Source organism: Ranitomeya variabilis, chromosome 5 (assembly GCF_051348905.1).
Source record: "Ranitomeya variabilis isolate aRanVar5 chromosome 5, aRanVar5.hap1, whole genome shotgun sequence".
NCBI lineage: Eukaryota > Metazoa > Chordata > Amphibia > Anura > Dendrobatidae > Ranitomeya > Ranitomeya variabilis.
Window position 1 is genome coordinate 233895078 of NC_135236.1, and position 22115 is coordinate 233917192.

Here is a 22115-nt window from a genome sequence, read left to right on the forward strand (position 1 = left end):
CCTTGCGGCTTACATTCTACAGGATGGTAGGGAAGGAGACAATAGGTTGAGGGTTGCAGGAGCTCCGGTGTTGGTGAGGCGGTAGCTCCGGTAGTGATGAGGAGGCAGTGGGGTCAGTGCAGGCTGTAAGCATTCCTGAAGAGGTGGGTTTTCAGGTTCCGTCTGAAGGATCCGAATGCGATGGATAGTTGGACGTGTTGGGGCAAGGAATTCCAGAGGATGGGGGATATTCGGGAGAAGTCTTGGAGGCGGTTGGGAGAGGAGCGAATAAGTGTCTGGGAGAGAGGGAGGTCTTGGGAGGACCGGAGATTGCGTGAGGGAAGATATCAGGAGATTAGGTCAGAGATATATGGAGGAGACAGGTTATGGGATGGCTTTGTAGGTCAGTATTAGTAATTTGAACTGGATATGGATGGTTGCAGTCACATGCCGACTAGATTCTCTTTTGCTTAACTCAATAGAACATGACTGCAGACTTTTCTTCTCAGTCTGAAAACCAGTTAAAGAGGGCTGTTTACTACTCAGACAACCCTGTCTCAATAAATATAGTTCCCCATGTAAAATAATAATAATAGCCTGTTCTCACCTCTGATGCTTGCGCTGTTCAAGCGATGTTGGCACCAGGTCTTCCGGGCTTGCCCGACAATATGTCATGTGAGCCCTGCAGTCAATCGGTGTCTGCTAATTGGCCACATAATTTTTTTTTTCAGTAGTGAAAAAAAATCCTGAAATTTGCAAAAAAAAAAAATTTTGTGCAGCTTTTTTTGTCAATAGAGCTGCTTGAGGGCATATGTTTTTTGCGCCAAGCTGTAGTTTTCATGTGTACAATATTAGAATACATATGATGTATTGATCACATTTTGTTGCACTTTTGGGGGCGAATTACAGTGGTTGTAAAACGTGAATCTTTAGTTTTGTAATGTCTTTTGTTATTGACATTTATTGTATCTTTTAAATAAATTTAAATTTTGATAAACCAAATATTTATGGATGTAGAAATTATGTTTAATTTTACCTTTTAACTTCTTTATTACTAAAGTGCAAAAAAGGGTTGTTTTTAAATTTAAGATTTTTTTAATATTTTCTAAAATATTTATTTTGTATTAATTTTTTTTGTTAGTCCACATAGAAGACTTTAATCTGTGATCCCTCGATAGCTTATAATTTTTATTGCAATAACACATATTGGGCTCTATATGGTATAAACCCCAGTCTCCTTTAGAGGCTCAGCCTATGGCCGAAGTCACACTAGCGTAGAATACGGACGAGTGCTATGCAAGAAAACATCATATAGCACTAGGATCACTGTTAATCTATGGGGCAGCTCCCATCACCGTTTTTTTCTCAGGCATATTCAGCGTGTGAGTGAAATCGTAGCATGCTGCGATTGTAAGTGTATATCGCCCGAGTCTCGCCAATGCAAGTCTATGGGTGCGAGAAAAAATCGGACACCACATGGACCATCAGTGTAGCTTGCGAGAAATATGCACACATTTTCCTCATTTCAGCCCATTGAGCCATAAAATTCAATGGGGAAAAGCAGTGAGAAATGTAAAGCCATACACGTATCATACGGATGTCATATGGATGTCATACAGATGCATAGGTGCGAGAAAATCACATCAGCGCATTGCGAACGCATTACACACGGATGGCCATACGGAGAACACTTGTGCGACTCTCAGCATGGAGACTCGGCCTGATCTTCCATACGGTAAGTGTGACCCCGGCCTATAGTTGAGAATGGCAATTGCTGCCTTCAGCTGACTTTTGGCTTCCCCCGTTCCCCGCAATTATGTCATGGGGGTTTTTTAGACTGCAGTTTTTACATACAGTGTGCACATGCTCAGCGGTATGCACAAAGGGGTAAATGATAAACACATCTATGTATCAAAACAATCTTAAAGTAAAACATGTGTTGGCAATAGCGATTAAGTTTTAGTTCTTGATTTTTTATACTGAACTAATAAAATGAATTCTGACTTCTGACTGGCTTAAATAGACTACTAAACCTTGACACATGACAAGCACTATATTTAGCTGATGGAATGACAATTTTAAATGCCAGACACAAGCCTAAAAATAATCATTAGTTAGTGAAATTGGCATAGGCAGGATTTAATCCAATCAAAGGTAATGATGCATTGTGCATTTAGTGCACATCTCCTTCTAGATCTTTTACCACTGACAGAACCTTTGTAATAAAAATGATCAATATGACTCAATGAAATCTCATAATGGCCATCAGCCAAACTGAATCCATACTCCTAGCACAACAGAGCTTGGAAAACAAATCGAACAAGTGTTTGCTAAAACTCTAAAATTACAAATACAATCCTAAATCATATTTCAAGACTTGTTAAGGGATCGATAGTGACTTGTAGGATCGTTGCTTCAAACAGGTGGTGCTATAGAGTTCTATTCCTCTTTCTCTCTGAAGAGGCAATTTGCATAAATACAAACGATGTATCCTTGAGAAAGGTCTCAGTACTCCAACATGACCTGAAATTTGTAATGGCATTAACGTCTTTAGTTGATGTGTGCTAAAGAGAAAACTCAGAAGGACCCCACACACATTAAATGGCCACATGGTCCCACAGAAATAGGCAGGTTTGGCAAAACTTAATATTTGCCAGGATTGCCAGATGGCCAGTCTGGCCCTGACATGAACAAAGGGTATCTAAGGTAACATTTACAAAAGGTCCCATTAATATTAGGTGAAGGCCATCAAGAAGAAGAATTTTGCCTGGACTGCGACCATCTGAAGTGTATGGGAGCCTCCTGACTCTCCCATGTCAGATAATGTTGAGAAAGAGAAGGATTAGGCAGTTTTCATTTCAATGCCAATCTTTTTGCATTTCTGGCAATGTCTTTCTCATCTTTACAAAATATACAAACAACCAAGGGCGCTGCACTTAATCTCGGATCTTTGCAGCAAATAATAAGACAATACCCCCTTTTTTTCCAGTTTAAAACAATATGTAAAATAGATTTATATTTGCGCTAAAAGACCAGAGAATACAAAGCATGAAGATTGTCAAAAACCGGTCCCAAACAGGTGTAGGAATAGATAGAATCTGGAAAAGGAAAAGTTTATGCACAGCATAAGTGTTAGATTACCTGTGCATGAGGAGATAACCACATAGGTATAATGGTCCCAAACAGAAAAGGTCCTTAAGATGTGCAGATGCTGATGCTTGTGCACAGTTCAATATTTAGAGAAGGGTGTAACGAATGGAAACGGAAGCACAGAAGTTGACGTTCACATTCGTTTTTATTATGATTTAATGTGGAACCTCGGGACCACGGACCGGTGGGCTCCGAAGGGGGCGAGATGACGTGAGCCCCAGACACCCGTGGTAAGTCCCCTCGAACAGGGTCAGAATGGAATGCCTGGGGGACATGGGTGCTACCTCCAGTTAGACTGTATGGCAGCTGTCCCAGGGGGACAAATGGACAAGCAGGGTTAGCAGAAGACGTGGAGCTAACCAGATGATACCGGGTGTACGGGTAGGAGCTGGTACCGGCGGTACTGGCATTGTCCGGAGATGAGGATGGCAGATTGGTGGGACGAGATGGAACTGGCGTAGACAGAGCGGACGTCATCCAGAATAGCCGGGTAACTGGTAGCTGGGGAGATAGACAGTATAAGCGGAGCACTGGCAGAGAACTTCAGAAACAGAAGCATATGCTAGCAGGAACCGGAAGAAGCAACAGTGAATACTAGTTGCTCTGGCGCCCTCCCTATGGTGGCGGAACTAGAAATAGTTACCATCAACATGCCATTGGCCAGAAGTCCTTTTTGAAAAATGTGCGCTGTCTCTTTAAGAGACCAGAAGTGAGCGCGCGCGACCTAAGCACTCTGCATGAGAACCTGCTGGCCGTGTGCCAGGAAGCAGAGGAGGAAGGGAAGGCAGAGTCTGTATCCTGACAGAGTGGAGCCTGTACAGAACGGGAGTCCCGATGGGGACCCCTCGAAGGTACAGGGACCGGACCGGGCGTAACAAAGTGTGGCTTCTTCACCAAAAGGTTCAAGAAAACAGAATAAATTCCTTAATAGTGGGGCACCACAAAAGATGTGCTAAATTCAAATATAACCTGTCTAATGATGAGCGTAAGGCGATCCGACAATTTCAAGGTAATAGAGCAATTACTGTCAGACCAGCCGATAAAGGAGGGGTTTCATTATTTTAAATACTGGTGATTATGACAAAGAGTCTTTACGTTTATTGGGAGACAGACGTACATTTGAAGTACTAATGGGGGATCCATAAGATAGCTATCTTAAAGAGATGCAACATCTAATAAAAGGGGACTTCAAAAAGGTTATTTAAATAAACATGAATTCGATTTTGTTAACACCATCCATCCTAGAGGTCCATACTTTTATTACCTACCTAAGGTTCATAAGGATTCACTCCACCCACCTGGGAGACAAATAATTTCAGCAATAGGAGGCCTCATAGCCAACCTATCCAAGTTTGTAGATTGTCATCTACAAAAGCTATGTCCTAAACTCCCATCTCATTTGAAAGACAGCTCCCATAGCTTACAAATTTTACAAACCATCCAATGGGAGGACCATTACATTCTGGGAACTCTTGACATCACTTCCCTATACACTATTATCCAACATGAAAAAGGCTGTGAAGCAGTCAATTATTTTATGTCTAAGAATGGTACTACACCAAATGACCAGATTGCCTTTGTTTTAGATTGTATTAATTTTATACTAACCCACAACTATTTCCGTTTCGGGATGCAATACTACTCCCAGCAGTAGGGGGCCGCCATGGGTACCAAGTTCGCCCCCATTTATGCTAATTTATATGTGGGAAAGTGGGAGGAAGAAACCATCTATGTTGATGGTACATTGGACCATCCCTGACGAAGGAATCAGCGTATTCTGAAATGCACTGGATTGTGGTCCTTCGGGCGCATCATAGCCAGTCACGTGAGGTATCACGTGACCGTGACGTCACGCCAGGTCTTGCAGCACTCTGCACCTTGTTGGCTGTATTCCATTTTTTTGCCGATACTACCGCAAATACTGCCGATAATACACGGTTAGTGTGTTTGGCAGACACACTAACAGGGGCGTCTGTTACCGACCGAGACGGCGCCCCACTATTAAGGAATTTTTTCCGTTTTCTTGAACCTTTGGGTGAAGAAGCTACACTTCTCTGAATATTGAACTGCGCACAAGCAACTGCATCTGCACATCATAAGGACCTTTTCCATTTGGGACCATTATACCTATGTGGTTATCTCCTCATGCACAGTTAATCTAACACTTTTTTTTATAGCTGTGCATAAACTTTTTCCTTTTCCAGATCCCATCTACTCCTACACCTGTTTGGGACCGGTTTTTGACAATCTTCATGCTTTGTATTCTCTGGTCTTTTAGGGCAAATATAAATCTTTTTTACATATCTTTCTCATCTTTGCCCATAGAAAACAAATAAACATTAGGCAAAAGCCAACTCATGTGAATGAGGAAGTTGGGAGAAATACAGTAGCTGTCTGCTGAACAAATATTCTGCCGACAGCTACCTAATGACGCTAAAAGAACTGTAAAGAACAAACAGGGTTTTACCCCAGTTAGATAGAATAGGTAAACATGTAGACATATAATCACCTGAATGGGTTGTGTGCGACACATCCACTATATGGTGTTTAATCTTGGCTGCTGCATCATCCATGGGGATTAAACGTGCCAAGATACTAGGAAAGGTGGATTTGGTCTGCACTGCTGGACTGTCAGTCAATGATCCAAAGACAAAAGATTGATAAAAGCGGTTGTCCAGAAGAATGAGCCTGATGACTTTGAAACGCATTAATAAATCACTTTTTTCAATCCTTGGATCTTTAACTGACAATCCAGCAGCACAGACTGAATCCAGCTTTCTTGATATCTTGAGAGTTATCTAATGTGTATAGCCATTTTAAAAGTATTCCTGGTCATCACAATTCCACTTGCTTAAAGAGAATCTGTTAGCAGGATTTCACTTCCAAAACTATTTATCAAGCAAAAAGAAGTGGCATAAAGCTGAAGTGATGGAAACTTCAGTTGTACAGCATAATTTGCATATCAATTAAAATGCTGTTCTCTCAGGAAAGGAGAAAAGACTGTCTTAGGGTATGTGCACACGTTGCGGATTCTCTGCGGATCCGCAGCTTTTTTTGAGGTGCAGAAACGCTGCAGATCCGCAGTTGATTTACAGTACAATGTAAATCAATGAGAAAAAAAAATGCTGTCCACACTTTGCGGAAAATCCGCTGCGGAAACGCTGCGGTTTAAAGGAAGTAGCATGTCACTTCTTTTTTGTGAATCTGCAGCGTTTTTGTACCCATTCCATTATAGAAAACCGCAGGGGTAAAAAATGCAGCAAATCTGCAAGAAAACCACAGCAAAAACGCACAAAAAAACGCTGCGGAACCGCACAAAAAACCGCAGGTGTGTTTTCTGCCGGGAGAGGCAGAATCCACACCAGAAATTCCTAAGCCTAATCCGCAACGTGTGCACATAGCCTAAGGAACAAGGAGGAAATGGTTGAGGAAGTAAAGGTGGCTGGAAATTTAGGAGGCAGCAATCATGCTATCCTCGAATTTCAGCTTACAAGAGGAGGAAGACCAGCGAGGACTCTGACTTTAAGGTTGGACTTCAGAAAGACAGATTTTAATGGACTCAGAAAGTTCCAATAGCTGGATGTCCAAATGGACAGAAATGTCCAAGAAGGGTGAGAGATTTTGTTAAATGAAATTCTCAGCGCACAATCGGTAACAATCCTGAAAAGATGGAAGAATTGAAAGCATCTAAAGAGACCAGGGTGGATGAAGACAGAACGTAAACACTTGTTAAATAGGAAAAAAATATGTATATCAAATGGAAAGAGGGGGCATATCTAAAGAAGAATATAATGCCATTTGCAGGGAATGCAGGGCAAGAGTTAGAAGAGCTAAAGCCAGTAATGAAGTAAGACTTGCACGGGAGACCAAAAGTAGCAGAAAAGTATTTGGGGGGGAAATGTCAAAAGCAAAAGTCAAAGATGCTATAGCAGGCCTGGGTAAACTGCGCTGACACAGCCAGACAGCTGGAGAATAACTGATCTTTCTCAGAATCATCATTGCAACTGTAGCCCTGCCCTCATCTTCTCATTGTTGGATGCGGGGCTGCTCTGTTCCTGGCTTGCCGAGCTGGTGAAACCAGTGCAGGAGGCAGAGCCGTCAGGACAGGAAGAGGGAAGCAGGACTACAACACCCATCTGCTGTAGATACTACTGGGCAAGTAGTTTCTAAGTGGAGCCCAGATACCACCTGAGAGGCAGCATCCAGTGTCTGCTGTGTTGAGTAGGTCACAGCACCTGAACTGCCTCCTTTCACACTGTGGAATGAAAGTTGTGACTGCAGGTTATATTCAGGGAGAGCAGCTTATTGGTAGCCACTGCATCTCCCTGGATCTTCCTGGCAGCTGATAGGAGATAAAACACTGGGGCTGAGGGTATGTGCACACGTCAGGATTTCTTGCAGAAATTTCCTTAAGAAAACCGGAAATTTTCTGCAAGAAATCCGCATTTTTTTTTTGCGTTTTTTTCGCTTTTTTTTAGCATTTTGCAAGCGTAATTAGCTTGCAGAATGCTAAAGTTTTCCAAGCGATCTGTAGCATCGCTTGGAAAACTGATTGACAGGTTGGTCACACTTGTCAAACAGAGTGTTTGACAAGCGTGACCAACTTTTTACTATAGATGCAGCCTATGCAGCATCAATAGTAAAAGATAGAATGTTTAAAAATAATAAAAAAAAATTAAAAAAATGGTTATACTCACCTGCAGACAGCAGATCTCCTCAGCGGCGTCCGTTCCTATAGATGGTGTGTGTGTGTGTGCAGGACCTTCGATGACATCGTCATCGTAGGTCCTTCACACACATCATCTATAGGAACGGAAGCGGCAGCGTGCACCGATGAGAGGCGGGAAGACTCCGGGGGCCATCGAAGGTGAGTATATGACTATTTTTTATTTTAATTCTTTTTTTTTTTACCAATTATATGGTTCCCAGGGCCTGGAGGAGAGTCTCCTCTCCTCCACCCTGGGTACCAACCGCACATGATCTGCTTACTTCCCGCATGGTGGGCATAGCCCCATGTGGAAAGTAAGCAGATCAATGCATTCCTAGGTGTGAGGAATCCCCGCAATTCCGCAAATTTAATGAACATGTTGCTTTTTTTTCCGCGATGCAATTTTTTCGCGGAAAAAAATGCAACATTTGCACAAGAAATGAGGAATACCCTGAAAATAATAGGAGGCATATGTAAGCGTTTTTTTTTTTGCGTTTTTTTTTGCGTTTTTATCACGTTTTTATAGCGAAAAAACGCGAAAAATACTGAACGTGTGCACATGGCCTGAGTATTCCTACTGAATACAGGGTCCATCAGTGAAGTGCCCCCTCACCTCCACTACATACAGCCTGCAGATGGGATATTGTATGTGCTCCTCAAACTGCTCTTCTGCCCCACCATGTACTCTGAAGTCTCCTCACCTTTGTATGTGAGGGTTAACCCTTACCTCCCTCTTTGCTCTCAGCTTGTACTGTTGTATATCCTGTGCAGGAGAAGTAAGGGTAAAGTCCATAGTGCTCCCCCCTGTGATCTGTGGCTTATCACATCCACTACATAGATTGCAGTAAGGCTTTCTCACCCCCTGCCTGTCAGCTCCTGCCCCATATGTGATGTGGATCTATGCATGTGGGGAACAACATTTTTCCAATGTTCCCAATTTATTGCTTGAGCACCTGTTATTACTTGTTAAAATAAGCCAGATAGCAACAAATATTGTCAGGCTATGTTCACACTACTGTAATATTTGTCCAAGTGCTTTCTGTGAAAACAAAAACCTGACCTCAGACAGAGCACTACAAGCAATGTTATGCAATTGGGCTATCCAGATTACAGTCAGAAAATGTCTGTGTGAGGCTGGTTTCACACTTGCGTTTTGATCTGCGTTTTAGCGCTAAAAAACGCATGCGTTTTTTTTTATACTTAACATTAAAAACGCATGCGTTTTTTAGCATGCGTTTTGACGCGTTTTCGGCAACGCATGCGTTTTTTGACGCGTGCGTTTAGTTGCAGAAATGCAACCTGTAGTAATTTCTAGCGGCGTTTTTTTGCCGCAAAAAAACGCATGCGTTTATTCGCGGCAAAAAAATGTATTGCTGTCTATGTAAACGCATGCGTTTTTAAGCACATGCTTTTGCTTGCGTTAAAAACGCATGCGTTTTTATAGAAAAACACAAGAAAACACAAAAAAACAAGAAAACCCTAACCCTAACCCTAACCCTTGGGTTACTAGGGATCCTAACCCTAACCCTAACCCCAAGGTTAGGATCCCTAGTAACCCTAGGGATCCTAACCCTAACCCTAACCCTAGGGATCCTAACCCTAACCCTAACCCTAGGGATCCTAACCCTAACCCTAACCCTTAGGGTTAGGGTTAGGGTTAGGATCCCTAGGGTAACGGTTAGGGTTAGGATCCCTAGTAACCCTAGGAATCCTAACCCTAACCCTAGGGATCCTAACCCTAACCCTTAGGGATCCTAACCCTAACCCTAGGGATCCTAACCCTAACCCTTAGGGGATCCTTAGGGTTAGGATCTTAAGGGTTAGGATCCCTAGGGTTATGGTTAGGGGTAGGGTTAGGGTTAGGGGTAGGGTTAGGATCACAAGGGTTAGGGGTAGGGTTTGGATCCCTAGGGTTATGGTTAGGGTTAGGGGTAGGGTTAGGGTTTGGATCCCTTTATCACCTTGATGGTGGGGGGTGGCTTATCAGTGACCTGGTGACCAGGACATTCTTCTAATAAAAAGCTACCCCTAACCCTAACCCTAGGGATCCTAACCCTAACCCTACCTAATTCTATTAATAGTGGGTTTTCTAAATTGACTTTCATGATTGGCAGCTGTCACACACTTCTCAGCATGCGTTTCAAAAACACAAACGCAGGAAAAAACGCATGTAAACGTGTCAAAACGCCGCGTTTTTTTTCTGCATGCAAAAACGCGTGCGTCTAAAAAACGCAGCGTTTGCATGCGTTTACATGCGTTTTTTCACCACCTGCATTTTTTTAAAAAAACGCTGCAGATCAAAACGCAAGTGTGAAACCAGCCTGAGAAATGTCACAGCACCCACCGGTCTCTTCTGTATTTCGAATGAGACTTGCTTGTTGAAGTCTATGGGTGTGCAAAAATTAAAAAAAAACTGGATCCCATTGAATCATCCGTATAGCATCCAATTTTTAATAAATAATAATTTTTATTTTTATATAGCGCTAACATATTCTTCAGCACTTTACAGTTTGCACATATTATCATCTCTGTCCCCGATGGGGCTCACAATCTAAATTCCCTATCAGTATGTCTTTGGAAAGTGGGAGGAAACCGGAAAACACAGAGGAAACCCACGCAAACACGGAGAGAACATACAAACTCCTTACAGATGTCGTCCTTGGTGGGATTTGAAACCAGGACTCCAGCACTGCAGTGCTAACCACTGAGCCACCATGCTGCCCTTCCATTACTAACAATGAACACTGTATTTTGTAATTTTTATTCACTTCTGATGTATAAAAATGAATGCTATATAGTTGACAATACAGATGGAAAATTGTCTTTTCTGGATGAAAATAACGATTTTTTTATATACGCTCATGTAAACTTAATCACATGAGCAACTGCTTTTTATAAAGTGATGAAATAAATATTATGCAGAATTAAAGGGTGATCCGAAACCAAAGGTGAATTTCATATTAAATTTAATTCAATAATCTAATCACTTTTCTAATATATTTCAGTTTAAAAATTTCTACCTAACCCTCTCTTTTTTTTTTAAACTTCCAATGACATTTTTTTGAGAATCCCAGTGCATTTTGGGGTACTCACGTGGGACGTTATTAGGCTACGTTCACATTTGCGTTGTGCGCCGCAGCGTCGGCGCCGCAGCGCACAACGCAAACAAAAACGCGGCAAAACGCACGCTAAAACGCTGCGTTTTGCGCCGCATGCGTCCTTTTTGGCCGAAAGTTGGACGCAGCAAAAATGCAACTTGCTGCGTCCTCTGCGGCCGGATGCGGGCGCCGCAGCGACGCATGCGGCGCAAAACGCAAGTGCGACGCATGTCCATGCGCCCCCATGTTAAATATAGGGGCGCATGACGCATGCGGCGCCGCTGCGGCGCCCGACGCTGCGGCGCCCGCCGCGAATGTGAACGTAGCCTTAGTGGGCAGAGGCTGCAGTCACTGCCACAGCTACTTTCCCCACCATGAAATAAAGGGTCATCTGTTTCAGAGATTGGACAGGTCCCTGCTGGGTCATCACTTCTATTTAGAGCCTGCAAGGGAGTGCACTGTCACTGTGCATTCAAAGGAAAATAGCACAAGGAGCTCATATTGAGTATGAGTCAGAATTTACAACCAACTTCTTATCAGGTGAGCAGGAATAGCCGAGCCTCCAAAATGGACATCACTGATGGCGCCTCATTTCAGAGAGGATATAGAGGCTGCGGCAGTGACTGCAGCTTCTGCCCCTAATGATGGATGAATTGAGTATCCCAGCATGCACTGGTGAATCTCAATCAAAATGTCATGGGACGTTAAAAAAAAAAGACAAGAAGTCAGAATGTAGAGGGTACATTAGGAAATTTTTAATTGAAGTATATTAGAAAACAAGATTAGATTATTACACTGAATAGATATACTTTTGAAATGAAACCTTTGGTTTCGGACCCTCCCTTTAATTTCAGTCGATTAGTTCGGCCCTTCATAGCAGTGCCAGTTTCTCATGCGGCCACTTGGGAAAATGAATTGCCCACCCCTGTGCTATAGGATTTTTACAGGATGAAAAGGGTGAAGTGATCAAAAATGATGTTGAAGAGGCCAAACTTTTAAATTCCTATTTTGCATCTGTGTTCTCTAAGAAAGCAAATGCAACATCAACTAATCTTCACAGTGCGATCAAAGAAATAAAGTAATCCACACTATCCATAAACAGAGAGATGGTGAGGGAACATTTAGCTAATTTAAATGAATTTAAATCTCCTGGTCCAGATGAATTACATCCTAGGGTATTGAAAACAATCCTGGAAAACAGCAGAAGTCCAAGAAGACTGGAGAAGGGCAAATGTTGTCCTTATCTTCAAAAAAGGAAAGAAGATGGAGCCAGGAAATTACAGGCCAGCGAGCCTTACTTCTATAGCAGGAAAGATCTTTGAACAAATTCAACAGCATGTATGTAGGTACTTGGATAAAAATAGAGTAATTAACCAGAGCCAGCACGGGTTTGTAGCAAACAAGTCATGCCAGACTAATCTAATTTCCTTCTATGATGAAATTACTGACTGGGTGGATCAGGGATATAGTATATCTCAACTTCAGCAAAGTATTTGATAAAGTATCTCATACTATCCTTATTGAAAAAATGACCAAGTATGGGACTGACAAGGGTACGGTTAGATGGATTCATAATTGGCTCAGTGATCGAACTCAAAGAGTGGTAATAAATGGTTGCACATCCAATTGGAAAAGTGTTTCAAGTTGGGTGACAAAGGGCTCTGTCATTGCCCCAGTGTTGTTCAACATTTTTATAAATGATCTAGATAAGGGAACTGAAGTTAAAGTAATCAAATTTGCAGACATTGCAAACTAGAAAGGATAGCTAACACTATGAGAAGACAGATAAATGATTCAGAAGGATCTAGATAAGCTTGAACAATAGGCAGTGACTAATAGAATAGTATTGAACAGGGAGAAATGCAAGATTCTACATCTGGGCAAGAAAAACAGAAATTACATCTATAGAATGGGAGGAATAGAACCAAGCAACAGCACATGTGAAAAAGACTTGGGTATGCTAATAGATCACAGACTGCACATGAGTCAACAGTGTGATGCAGCAGCAAAAAAAGGCAAACACAGCTCTAGAATGTATTAAGAGAAGCATAGAGTCTTGATCACGTGAAGCAATTATCCCCCTCGACTCCTCCTTGGTCAAGCCTCAACTGAATACTATTCTGCACACATTTTAAAAAAGACATTAAAAAACTGGAGCAAGTTCAGAGAAGAGCTACCAGGATTGTGAGCGGACTGCAAAGTATGTCCTACGAGGAACGGTTAAAGGATCTGGAATGTTTAGTTTGGAAAAAGAAGGCTAAGAGGAGACTTAATAGCTGTTGTAAGATGGCCGCTGAATGAGTCATTGAGGGGAGATATGTGTCATCGCAGCTATTAGATGTGGTAATGTGAGCTCGGATGTATGCTTCAGCACATATAGTGCTGAGACAGTTATTTGGGCCATTCCAGGGCTGGGTTTTACGAGCAGTCATAAGAGATGGGTGGGAATGACTGCTCACTTATACCAACCCCAGGTGCATGATTTGGCAGATAAAATGAAGGCCGAGTGTCTCATTCAGTGTCTGGAGCTGGAGATGTGTGGATCTCCATTGTGTTGGTATGTGCTAAGGCCTAAAGAACTGGACGCTATCCTTAGTGGGCAAACCCGCTGTTTGTGTTGTGTGGACTTTTTACTTTCTATTTTCACTTTGTGCCAGAAAAGGCTCTGGTTTTTTTTTTTTTTGCCATCCGGAGCGGTTTATGAACTTAAAATAAACTTGCCTGGACATTACAGCAATACCGCTTCCTGTGCCTACCTCAAGCAGCTGAAAGAGTACAATACTCTACACTGTCTAAAAATATCTGAAGGGATGTCACAGTGTAGAGGGATCATCCTTATTCTCATTTGCACATGGAAACACGAGAAGTAATAGAATGAAACTGAAAGGGAGAAGATACAGATTAGATATTAGAAAAAACTTTTTGACACTGAGGGTGATCAATGAGTGGAACAGGCTGCCACGAGAGGTGGACAGTTCTCCTTCAATGGAAGTCTTCAAACAGAGGCTGGACAGACATCTCTCTTAGATGGTTTAGTGAATTCTGCATTGACCAGGGGGTAGGACACGATGACCCAGGACGTCCCTTCCATCTCTAACATTCTATGATTACTAGATTCTAGTTAAAGGTATTGCTGAGCTTGTCTTTGAAAGAGCTACACACATGTAAATAGTTTGTGGGGTGGAGTGCTGCTGTCAGATTCTCTTTAAATAATATACAAATACATATGGCTGCCACGGACTACAGCATATAACGGTGACAATGGTTGACTGCCTCCATCTATTTCCATCTGTCTGTTCAAATTTAAGAAAACAGCTCTGTGAGTAACCTGAGTTATTAAAGCTATGTCTTAGAATAAAATGTTATGAATGTGGATATAAAGAATACATTGGATTTATGGCAAACAGCCCTTCATATTATTGAGCACACAATGTTCACCTGACATTGTGTAGACCTTCATTTTAAAAACCAAGCTCATATGTTCACATGCCCTTATTTAAATGCATTTTGGTGCTATCATAATAGACAGACAAGACCTGGAGTCACTTTCCCAATAAATATACATTTATGCTATAACAGAAGGTGACAACTTACATATCATGGCCTGACATTTCTGCACACAATTTTTAGATTATGAAAATAATCTGTGCAGCCCTAAAATGTCAAACATCTCCCATATTATATTTATCATTTCTAAAGCATATTTGACAATAGAATTGGTTCTGGAACTGGTTATAGGAAAGCAGCTCAAATTTCTGGAATCATAGAAACAGAAAGAAGAAGTCTTTAAATTGAACCTGTCACACTGAACATGTACCGTATTTTCCGGCGTATAAGACGACTGGGCGTATAAGACGACCCCCCAACTTTACCAGTTAAAAAATAAAATCTTCTTAAAAGTTGGGGGTCTTCTTATACACCGTATGTCGTCTTATAGGGCCGGTGAATATGTGCCTTTTGGGGGGGGGGAGTGATCCTGATGAGGACGAGGGGGCGTCTCACAGGAAAGTGAGTATCCCCCATTACCTTATCATAGCGCTGCAGCGTGGGGTCTCTGTGCTGGGAGCGGTGGCTGCTGTGCTGTGCTGTGGCGGCTCCTCTTCTGCAGTGTGGGGCCTCTGGTGCTGTGGGGCGGTGGCGGCGGCGTATCTTCATGCAGTCGGGGCTCCTCCGGCATCTCAAAGACTGGAAGCCCCGCCGGCAACTCCATCGGTACAATGCGGTCAGGTGGCCTCCGGGAAAATGGCCGCTGCTCAGATTCAGATCTCGTCCCGAGATCTCGGGAGACGAGATCTGAATCTGAGCAGCGGCCATTTTCCCGGAGGCAGCTCAATAGGTGCGATGCGGTGGCCCGGCCGCTGGGGGCTGCGCATGCTCAGATTCAGATCTCGTCCCGAAATCTCGGGACACGAGATCTGAATCTAAGCAGCGGCCATTTTCCCGGAGGCCAGCGCATTGTACCGATGGAGTTGCCGGCGGGGCTTCCAGGCTGAGATGCCGGAGGAGCCCCGACTGCATGAAGATACGCCGCCGCCGCCACCACCGCCCCACAGCACCAGAGGCCCCACACTGCAGAAGAGGAGCCGCCGCACCACAGCACAGCAGCCGCCGCTCCTAGCACAGAGACCCCACGCTGCAGCGCTATGATAAGGTAATGGGGGATACTCACTTTCCTGTGAGACGCCCCCTCGTCGTCATCAGGATCACTCCCCCCCCCACCCACCATATACACCCGGCGTACAAGGCGATTCCCGGCGTACAAGACGACCCCCGACTTTTAAGAAGATTTTCAGGGGTTAAAAAGTCGTCTTGTACGCCGGAAAATACGGTAGTTGGATCTGAAAGCAGCATGTTCTTCAGCAGAAATAGATGAGTGAAGAAGAGTGAATTTTTCACAATTCTAATTCATCAGTTTCATGGAATAAAAAAAACCTCAAATGTAATGCAGAGCCTCTAATTGCTCTGAAAAGATGTAAATGACACTGCTAAGCCTGAGTCTAATGTATTTTTAGGACTATAAGACACACCGGTACCCTGAGGAAGGGATGCTGCTACACCACTGCCGCAACCCCCCCCCCCCCGGGTAAGCCTGCGTTCCTACTATAAGATGCACCCCCTATTTTCCTCCCAAATTTTTTTGGGAAAAAGTGCGTTACAGTCCGAAAAATACGGTAACTCCTTTCTAGCTGTTTAGCGCAAACACAGCCTTAGTAATGTCAAAGTGAACTCACCATATACTGTACTGTAGCATGTAAACGTTTGGGCATCTCTGGTTAAAATTACTGTTATTGTGAACAGTTAAGCAAGTTGAAGATGACATGACCTTTAAAAGGCCTAAAGTTAAAGATGACACATTTCCTTTGCATTTTAGGCAAAATGAAACTATATACAGTTGAAACCAGAAGTTTACATACACTATATAAAAAGACACACATGCATGTTTTTCTCAATATCTGACATGAAAACAAAATAAACCTTTCCCCTTTAAGGTCAATTACGATTACCATAATTATTAATATTTGCCAAATGCCAGAATAATGAGATAGAGAATGTTTTAAGGCATTTTTATTACTTACTGCAAAGTCTAAAGTTTACATACAAGAAGATTACTATGCCTTTAAACACTTCTGGACTGCCCATATGATGATGTCGTTTGTTTGAAAGCTTCTGATTTTTGGCAACATCTGAGTTAATTTGAGACACACCTGTGGATGTATTTTAATGCACACCTGAAACACACTGCTTCTTTGTGTAGCTTCACGGGAAAGTCTCAAGAAATCAGCCAAGATATCAGGAAGAGAATTTTGGATTTGCACAAGTCTGGCTCATCCTTGGGTACAATTTCAAGATACCTGAAGGTGCCTCGTTCATCTGTACAAACAATTATAATCAAGTAGAAACAAAGATGGGAATGCACAGCCATCGTACCACTCAACCAAGAGATGGGTTCTGTGTCCCAGAGATGAACATGCTTTGGTCAACATGTGGATATCAACCCAAGGACAAAAGCAAAAGATCCTGTGTAGATGATGGTGGAAGCTGAAAAGATTGTGTCAATATCCACAGTGAAACGAATACTGTATCAACATGGACTGAAAGGCCACTCTGCCAGGAAGAAGCCATTACTCAAAAAGAAACATAAAAAAGCCAGATTAATGTTTGCAAATGCACACAGGAACAAATACCTTAATTTTTGGAGACATGTCCTGTGGTCTGATGAAACAAAAGTTGAACTTTTTGGGCATAATTACAATCATTATGTTGGGAGGAAAAAGATAGAAGCTTGGAAACCTAAGAACACCATCCCAACTGTGAAACACGGGTGTGGCAGCATCATGTTGTGGGGTTTTTATTTGCTGCAGGAGGAACTATTTACTTCTCAAAATAGATGGCATCATGAGAAAAGTAGACTATGTGGCAATACGGAAGCAACATCTCAACACATCAGCCAGGAAGTTAAAGCTTGGGAGGAAATGGGTCTTCCAAATGGACAATGACCTGAAGCATATTGCTAAAATGATAACAAAGTGGCTTAAGGATAGCAAAGAAAATGTTTTGGAGCGGCCATCACAAAGCTTTGATCTCAATCCTATTGCAAATTTATGGGCAAAGCTGAATAAGCAGGTACGAGCAAAGCGAGCAATAAACCTGGATCAGTTACACCAGTTTTGTCAGGAGGAATGGGCCCAAATTCCAACCAACTATTGAAAAATTTGTGGAAGGATATCTCAAACATTTAACCCAAGTTATTCAGTTTAAGGACAATGGTACCAAATATTAATGAAATGTATGAAAACTTTTGACTTTGCAGTAAGTAATAACAATAAAAACAAAAACATTCTCTCCCTCTCTCTCACTATTCTGGCATTTAGCAAATATTAATAATTATGGTAATCCTAATAGACCTAAAATGGAAAAGTTTTATTCTGACTTCTTGTCACATATTGAGAAAAACATGCATATGTGTCTTTTATATGTATGTAAACTTCTGGTTTCAATTATACTGTATATATCAATCTTTTACATTTAAAAATGAAAAAAAGGAAAATGAAAGCATCACAGCTTGTAAATGTTTTTTTTTGTAGCCAGCCAAGAGTCTTTTAATTCTTGTTTGAGGGATTTTCATCCATTCGTCCTTGGAAAATTGTGAGATTCCTGGGTCGTCTTACATGCACTGATATTTTGAGGTCTAGCCACAGATTTTCAATTATGCTAAGATTAGGGGACTGTGAGGGCCATTATAAAACCTTAAAGGAAACCTGTCACCCCCCAGGGCCTATTAAAGTAAAAGAGCCACCTTCAGCAGCACTAAGCCTGCATTCTGTGAAGGTGACTCTTATGTTTATTATTCCTAGGAATGTTGAAATAATGAATTTTATAAATTTCCCACCATACCTCTATTGAGTAAGGTAGGTTTGTTTTCTCCCCTGACTTAACCGCCTCGCAGCCGTCCATCCCGCCCCCCAGTGTGAATATATTATAACACACTGTGGGGCGGGATCTGGGGCCTCCGCTACATGCAGGTGTGATATCCTTACATTACGTGATGTAAGTTCCTGGGCAGCGCACATGGTGCATGCCCGAGAACTGATTGCAGATAGAAGGTGCCGGTGACATCGCGAGAAAGAGAGGAGGTGGCAACCGGAGGCCAGAGGGGAATGATGGATGGCTGCGGTTGACTCAGGGAGAGAAAACATACCTCCCAGACTCAATAGAGGTATGGTGGGAAATGTATAAAACTCATAATTTCAGCGTTCCTAGGTATAATAAACATAAGAGCCACCTTCACAGAATGCAGCCTTAGTGCTGTTGAAGGTGGCTCTTTTACTTTATTTCCATTTGTAGAAGCCATCCTCTTTTCAACTTCGGATTTTTATAGATAGTGTTACGTTTGCATGACGAATATGTTGAAATTATGGTTGAATCCATTCTTTCCTCTACCCGTGAAATGTTCCCCATGTCATTGACTGCAACCCCAAAAAATGATTGATCCACCCTCATCCTTAATGGTTGGTAAGATGTTATTTTCCTGAAATTCTGTGCCCTTTTCTCTCCACACATACCTTAGATTATTATGGCCAAAGAGTTCTATTTTAACCTTATAAGTCCACAGGACTTGTTTCCTAGATGCATCAGGCTTGTCTAGATTTTCATTTGCATACTTCTAAAGCTGAATTTTATGGCGAGGACGTAGGCAAAGTTTTTGATCATTGGTGACCAAACTTCTACATTCCACTGTACATCTATTGGTAAACATACAGCATACGATGGTAACCGACAGCCTGTTTAATAAAATATTAGAATTGGTATGCTTTTTAACATTTTTACAATTTGCTTAGTGTTTTATTGCAGTCTCTCCCTGTTCCTATGGCTAAAGCTGTGAGCTGTAACATTATATGACTATTAAAGGGAACCTGTCACCCCCCCCCCAGTCGTTTCAAACTAAAAGAGCCACCTTGTGCAGCAGTAATGCTGCATTCTGATAAGGTGGCTCTTTTAGTTCTGGGTGCTGTAACTAGAGAAATAATCAGTTTTATAATTTGTCTGAAATACCTGGTCTTCAGTCAAGGAGGCCGGCGTTTCCCCCCTGCTTCAGACGCCACACAGCCATCACTCACATCTTCTTGGCGCCGGGTGCCGCCTCCTCCTCAGCGCTGTTTTGAAAATAGCCGGCACCTGTGCTCTTTTTTCCTGCCTGGTGCAGGCGCAGTGAGCACTGTCCGTCTTTCCTCATATGCAGCCCAGCTGACTGTGCCTGCACGGCCACCCTGCCTGTGAATCTCAGCCCCGCAATGTGAATAAATCATAAGTCACTGCGGGGCTGGGAACCACAAGCAGGGCGGCCGCACAGGCGCAGTCACCGAGACTTGGCAGTGGTCAATTTTTAACTTATCAAGTGTTTCTAAATCTTCTTCTCCAGTAATTTTATCTTGGTGATCATTGCTTTACGTGTAATACTTCCTTTTGGTTTGTACAACTCCCAAAAGAGAAATGCAAAATCATGTTTTTTTTCTCAAAACTGTCATCTCACACTCCTCTTCTTGGGGTATGTTGAGCCAAGAGGAAGGTTAAGGTAGGACATATCTGTGTCATAGATATAAGTGGAAATATCACATTGGTGAAGTATGTGATAGTGGATCCCTGCTAATTTCCAGAAACAAGGGATTTATGAAATACTTGAAGTCTACTGGTATTATCACTTAAACTTTTGATATGGCTATGAAACAGAAAATGGCAGGGAGTATGCAAATCACATATCACCCACTACCGGCGCCAGCATGTGATAGCAGCATGCCGTGCTCACAAGGCCGAACAACCCCTTTAATGAAAGATAAATTGAATAAATGACACAAAAAAGTATCTGTAGTCCTTTTTTTCCTCAAGGGCATGCATGTTAAAGTAGAATAGCTGTTACTGTTAAATACAACTTGAGAAAAGATGGTTAAAAAAAGGTGAAATGAAAGTCACCGGATAAACTAAAATATTTTAAAAGAACATAAAACCAACCTGTTCTTGAGACCACTTCTGTCTTTCTTCTGGAGTGCGAACTTTTGTTTTATAACTTCTTTGTATTTCACTATGCTTTGAAGCTGAAGGAATATTCAAAGACTTTGGTCGGCCTTCATGTCTATTTGCAGAGTGGCCTGCTTCTGTTTTCTGGCATATTTCCTTATGGTCTTTTGGCACATTTTCTGTCCCCACATGTTCGGGGCTCATGTCTGTTGTACTATTGATACTGCTCATACTCATACTCATTTTGATTTCTGCTACTATTTGGTCAATATCTTCCTCCTGGTCCTCAACATTGCCATCGGTTTTTCTTTTATGGAATGGGGATTGTGGGAGAGAATTACCATTAGCCTCTACAGGATAGTAATCGTGATATACTTCTTCATTTTCACTATACTGTGTTGTTTCCTCCTGGTCTTGAACTTCCAAAGAGGAAGAATTGTCCTCCTCTAATATTTGCATCTGATTTTCTTGCCCCACATCTCCTTCAATACATTCTTGCTGCTGTAGTTTGGATTCTGTCCATTCATCTTCCACTGCTTCAACACATTCATCTGTATCTAAATGGTGTTTTTCAGTGTGGATATATTCCTCTCCGTTGCAATCCATTCCTTCAAGGTAACTATCATCTTCAGGACAATAGCGGATATAGTAAGTGATGCCTTCCTCTTCATCTGGAAGACCTTCATCATACTCCTCATCAGAAGTATTATTCACATAATCAGAGCTTGAGTCCCCATCCCCACTATTGTCATTGCAGTCTTGTTCCTCTTGATTGCTTGTAGAGTGTCTATTGTGTAATTGTGTATTTGTGTACTCATGAACTACAGTTTCCTCATACACGGAGTCCTCCTTTTCACGGCTTAAGACTCGAGGGGAAGAAGGGCAGGACCTTGGTCTTTGATCCAGCATACTAGCCCTGGTACTCTGACGTTTTCTGTTTGCCATACTGAGTATTTCATATGACCATCATTTCATGAAAGAGTCTGAAAAAGATAAAGAGATTAAAAAAATTAGGATTCCTAAAATGCACATATCACTGCGCTACGTCTTCATTTAAATTCTTTTCTAGTTCCGAAGTTCATTTCGTTTTTATTTTAAACATTTATAAGCAACACTTTTGTGTGTGTGTTTTTTCATACATGTATTATAGTCTGTAGGCATATTAAAGATATACCCCTAGATAGACAAATCTCTTAATCCTGATGAGGCTGGTGAACTTGCCTTGAAAATCCACACCAGAATGGCTGTATTATTATTATTTATTATTATAGCGCTATTTATTCCATGACGCTTTACATGTGAAAAGGGGTAGACATAATAAAAAACATGTACAATAGTCTTAAACTATACAAGTCACGACTGGTACAGGAGGAGAGAGGACCCTGCCCGCGAGGGCTCACAATCTACAAGGGATGGGCGAGGATACAGTAAGTGAGGGTATATAATTCTATATAAAAGTACAAAACAAGCAAGACAGTAAAAGAGCTTATGTCTAAGTGTATTGATGACATAAACTCAATCTCTCCCCATTTGGCCTGACTGACCAGCTACTTTCAGTGCATCCTCCTCCCCTGCTGCTGCTTAAATCTCTCACTGTTCAGGACAAGCTGCAGTTTGTCAACAGGCTGGGTGAACAGAGGCTGAGTTTCGCTTAGGAGTATAGTGGA

The 22115-nt window shown here is 42.1% G+C and overlaps 1 protein-coding gene across 5 annotated transcripts in view; it reads right to left on the reverse strand.

Moving 5' to 3' along the window:
* The window catches only part of APBA2 (amyloid beta precursor protein binding family A member 2), a 706148-nt gene that overhangs the window by 383764 nt on the left and 300269 nt on the right, over positions 1 to 22115 (reverse strand). For all 5 annotated transcript variants that reach the window (XM_077263902.1, XM_077263901.1, XM_077263904.1 and 2 more), the window contains one exon: positions 20443 to 21431. In XM_077263902.1, the coding sequence (XP_077120017.1) occupies positions 20443 to 21393 (951 nt within the window). In that variant the 5' untranslated portion in view covers positions 21394 to 21431. The remainder of the gene's footprint in view (positions 1 to 20442; positions 21432 to 22115) is intronic.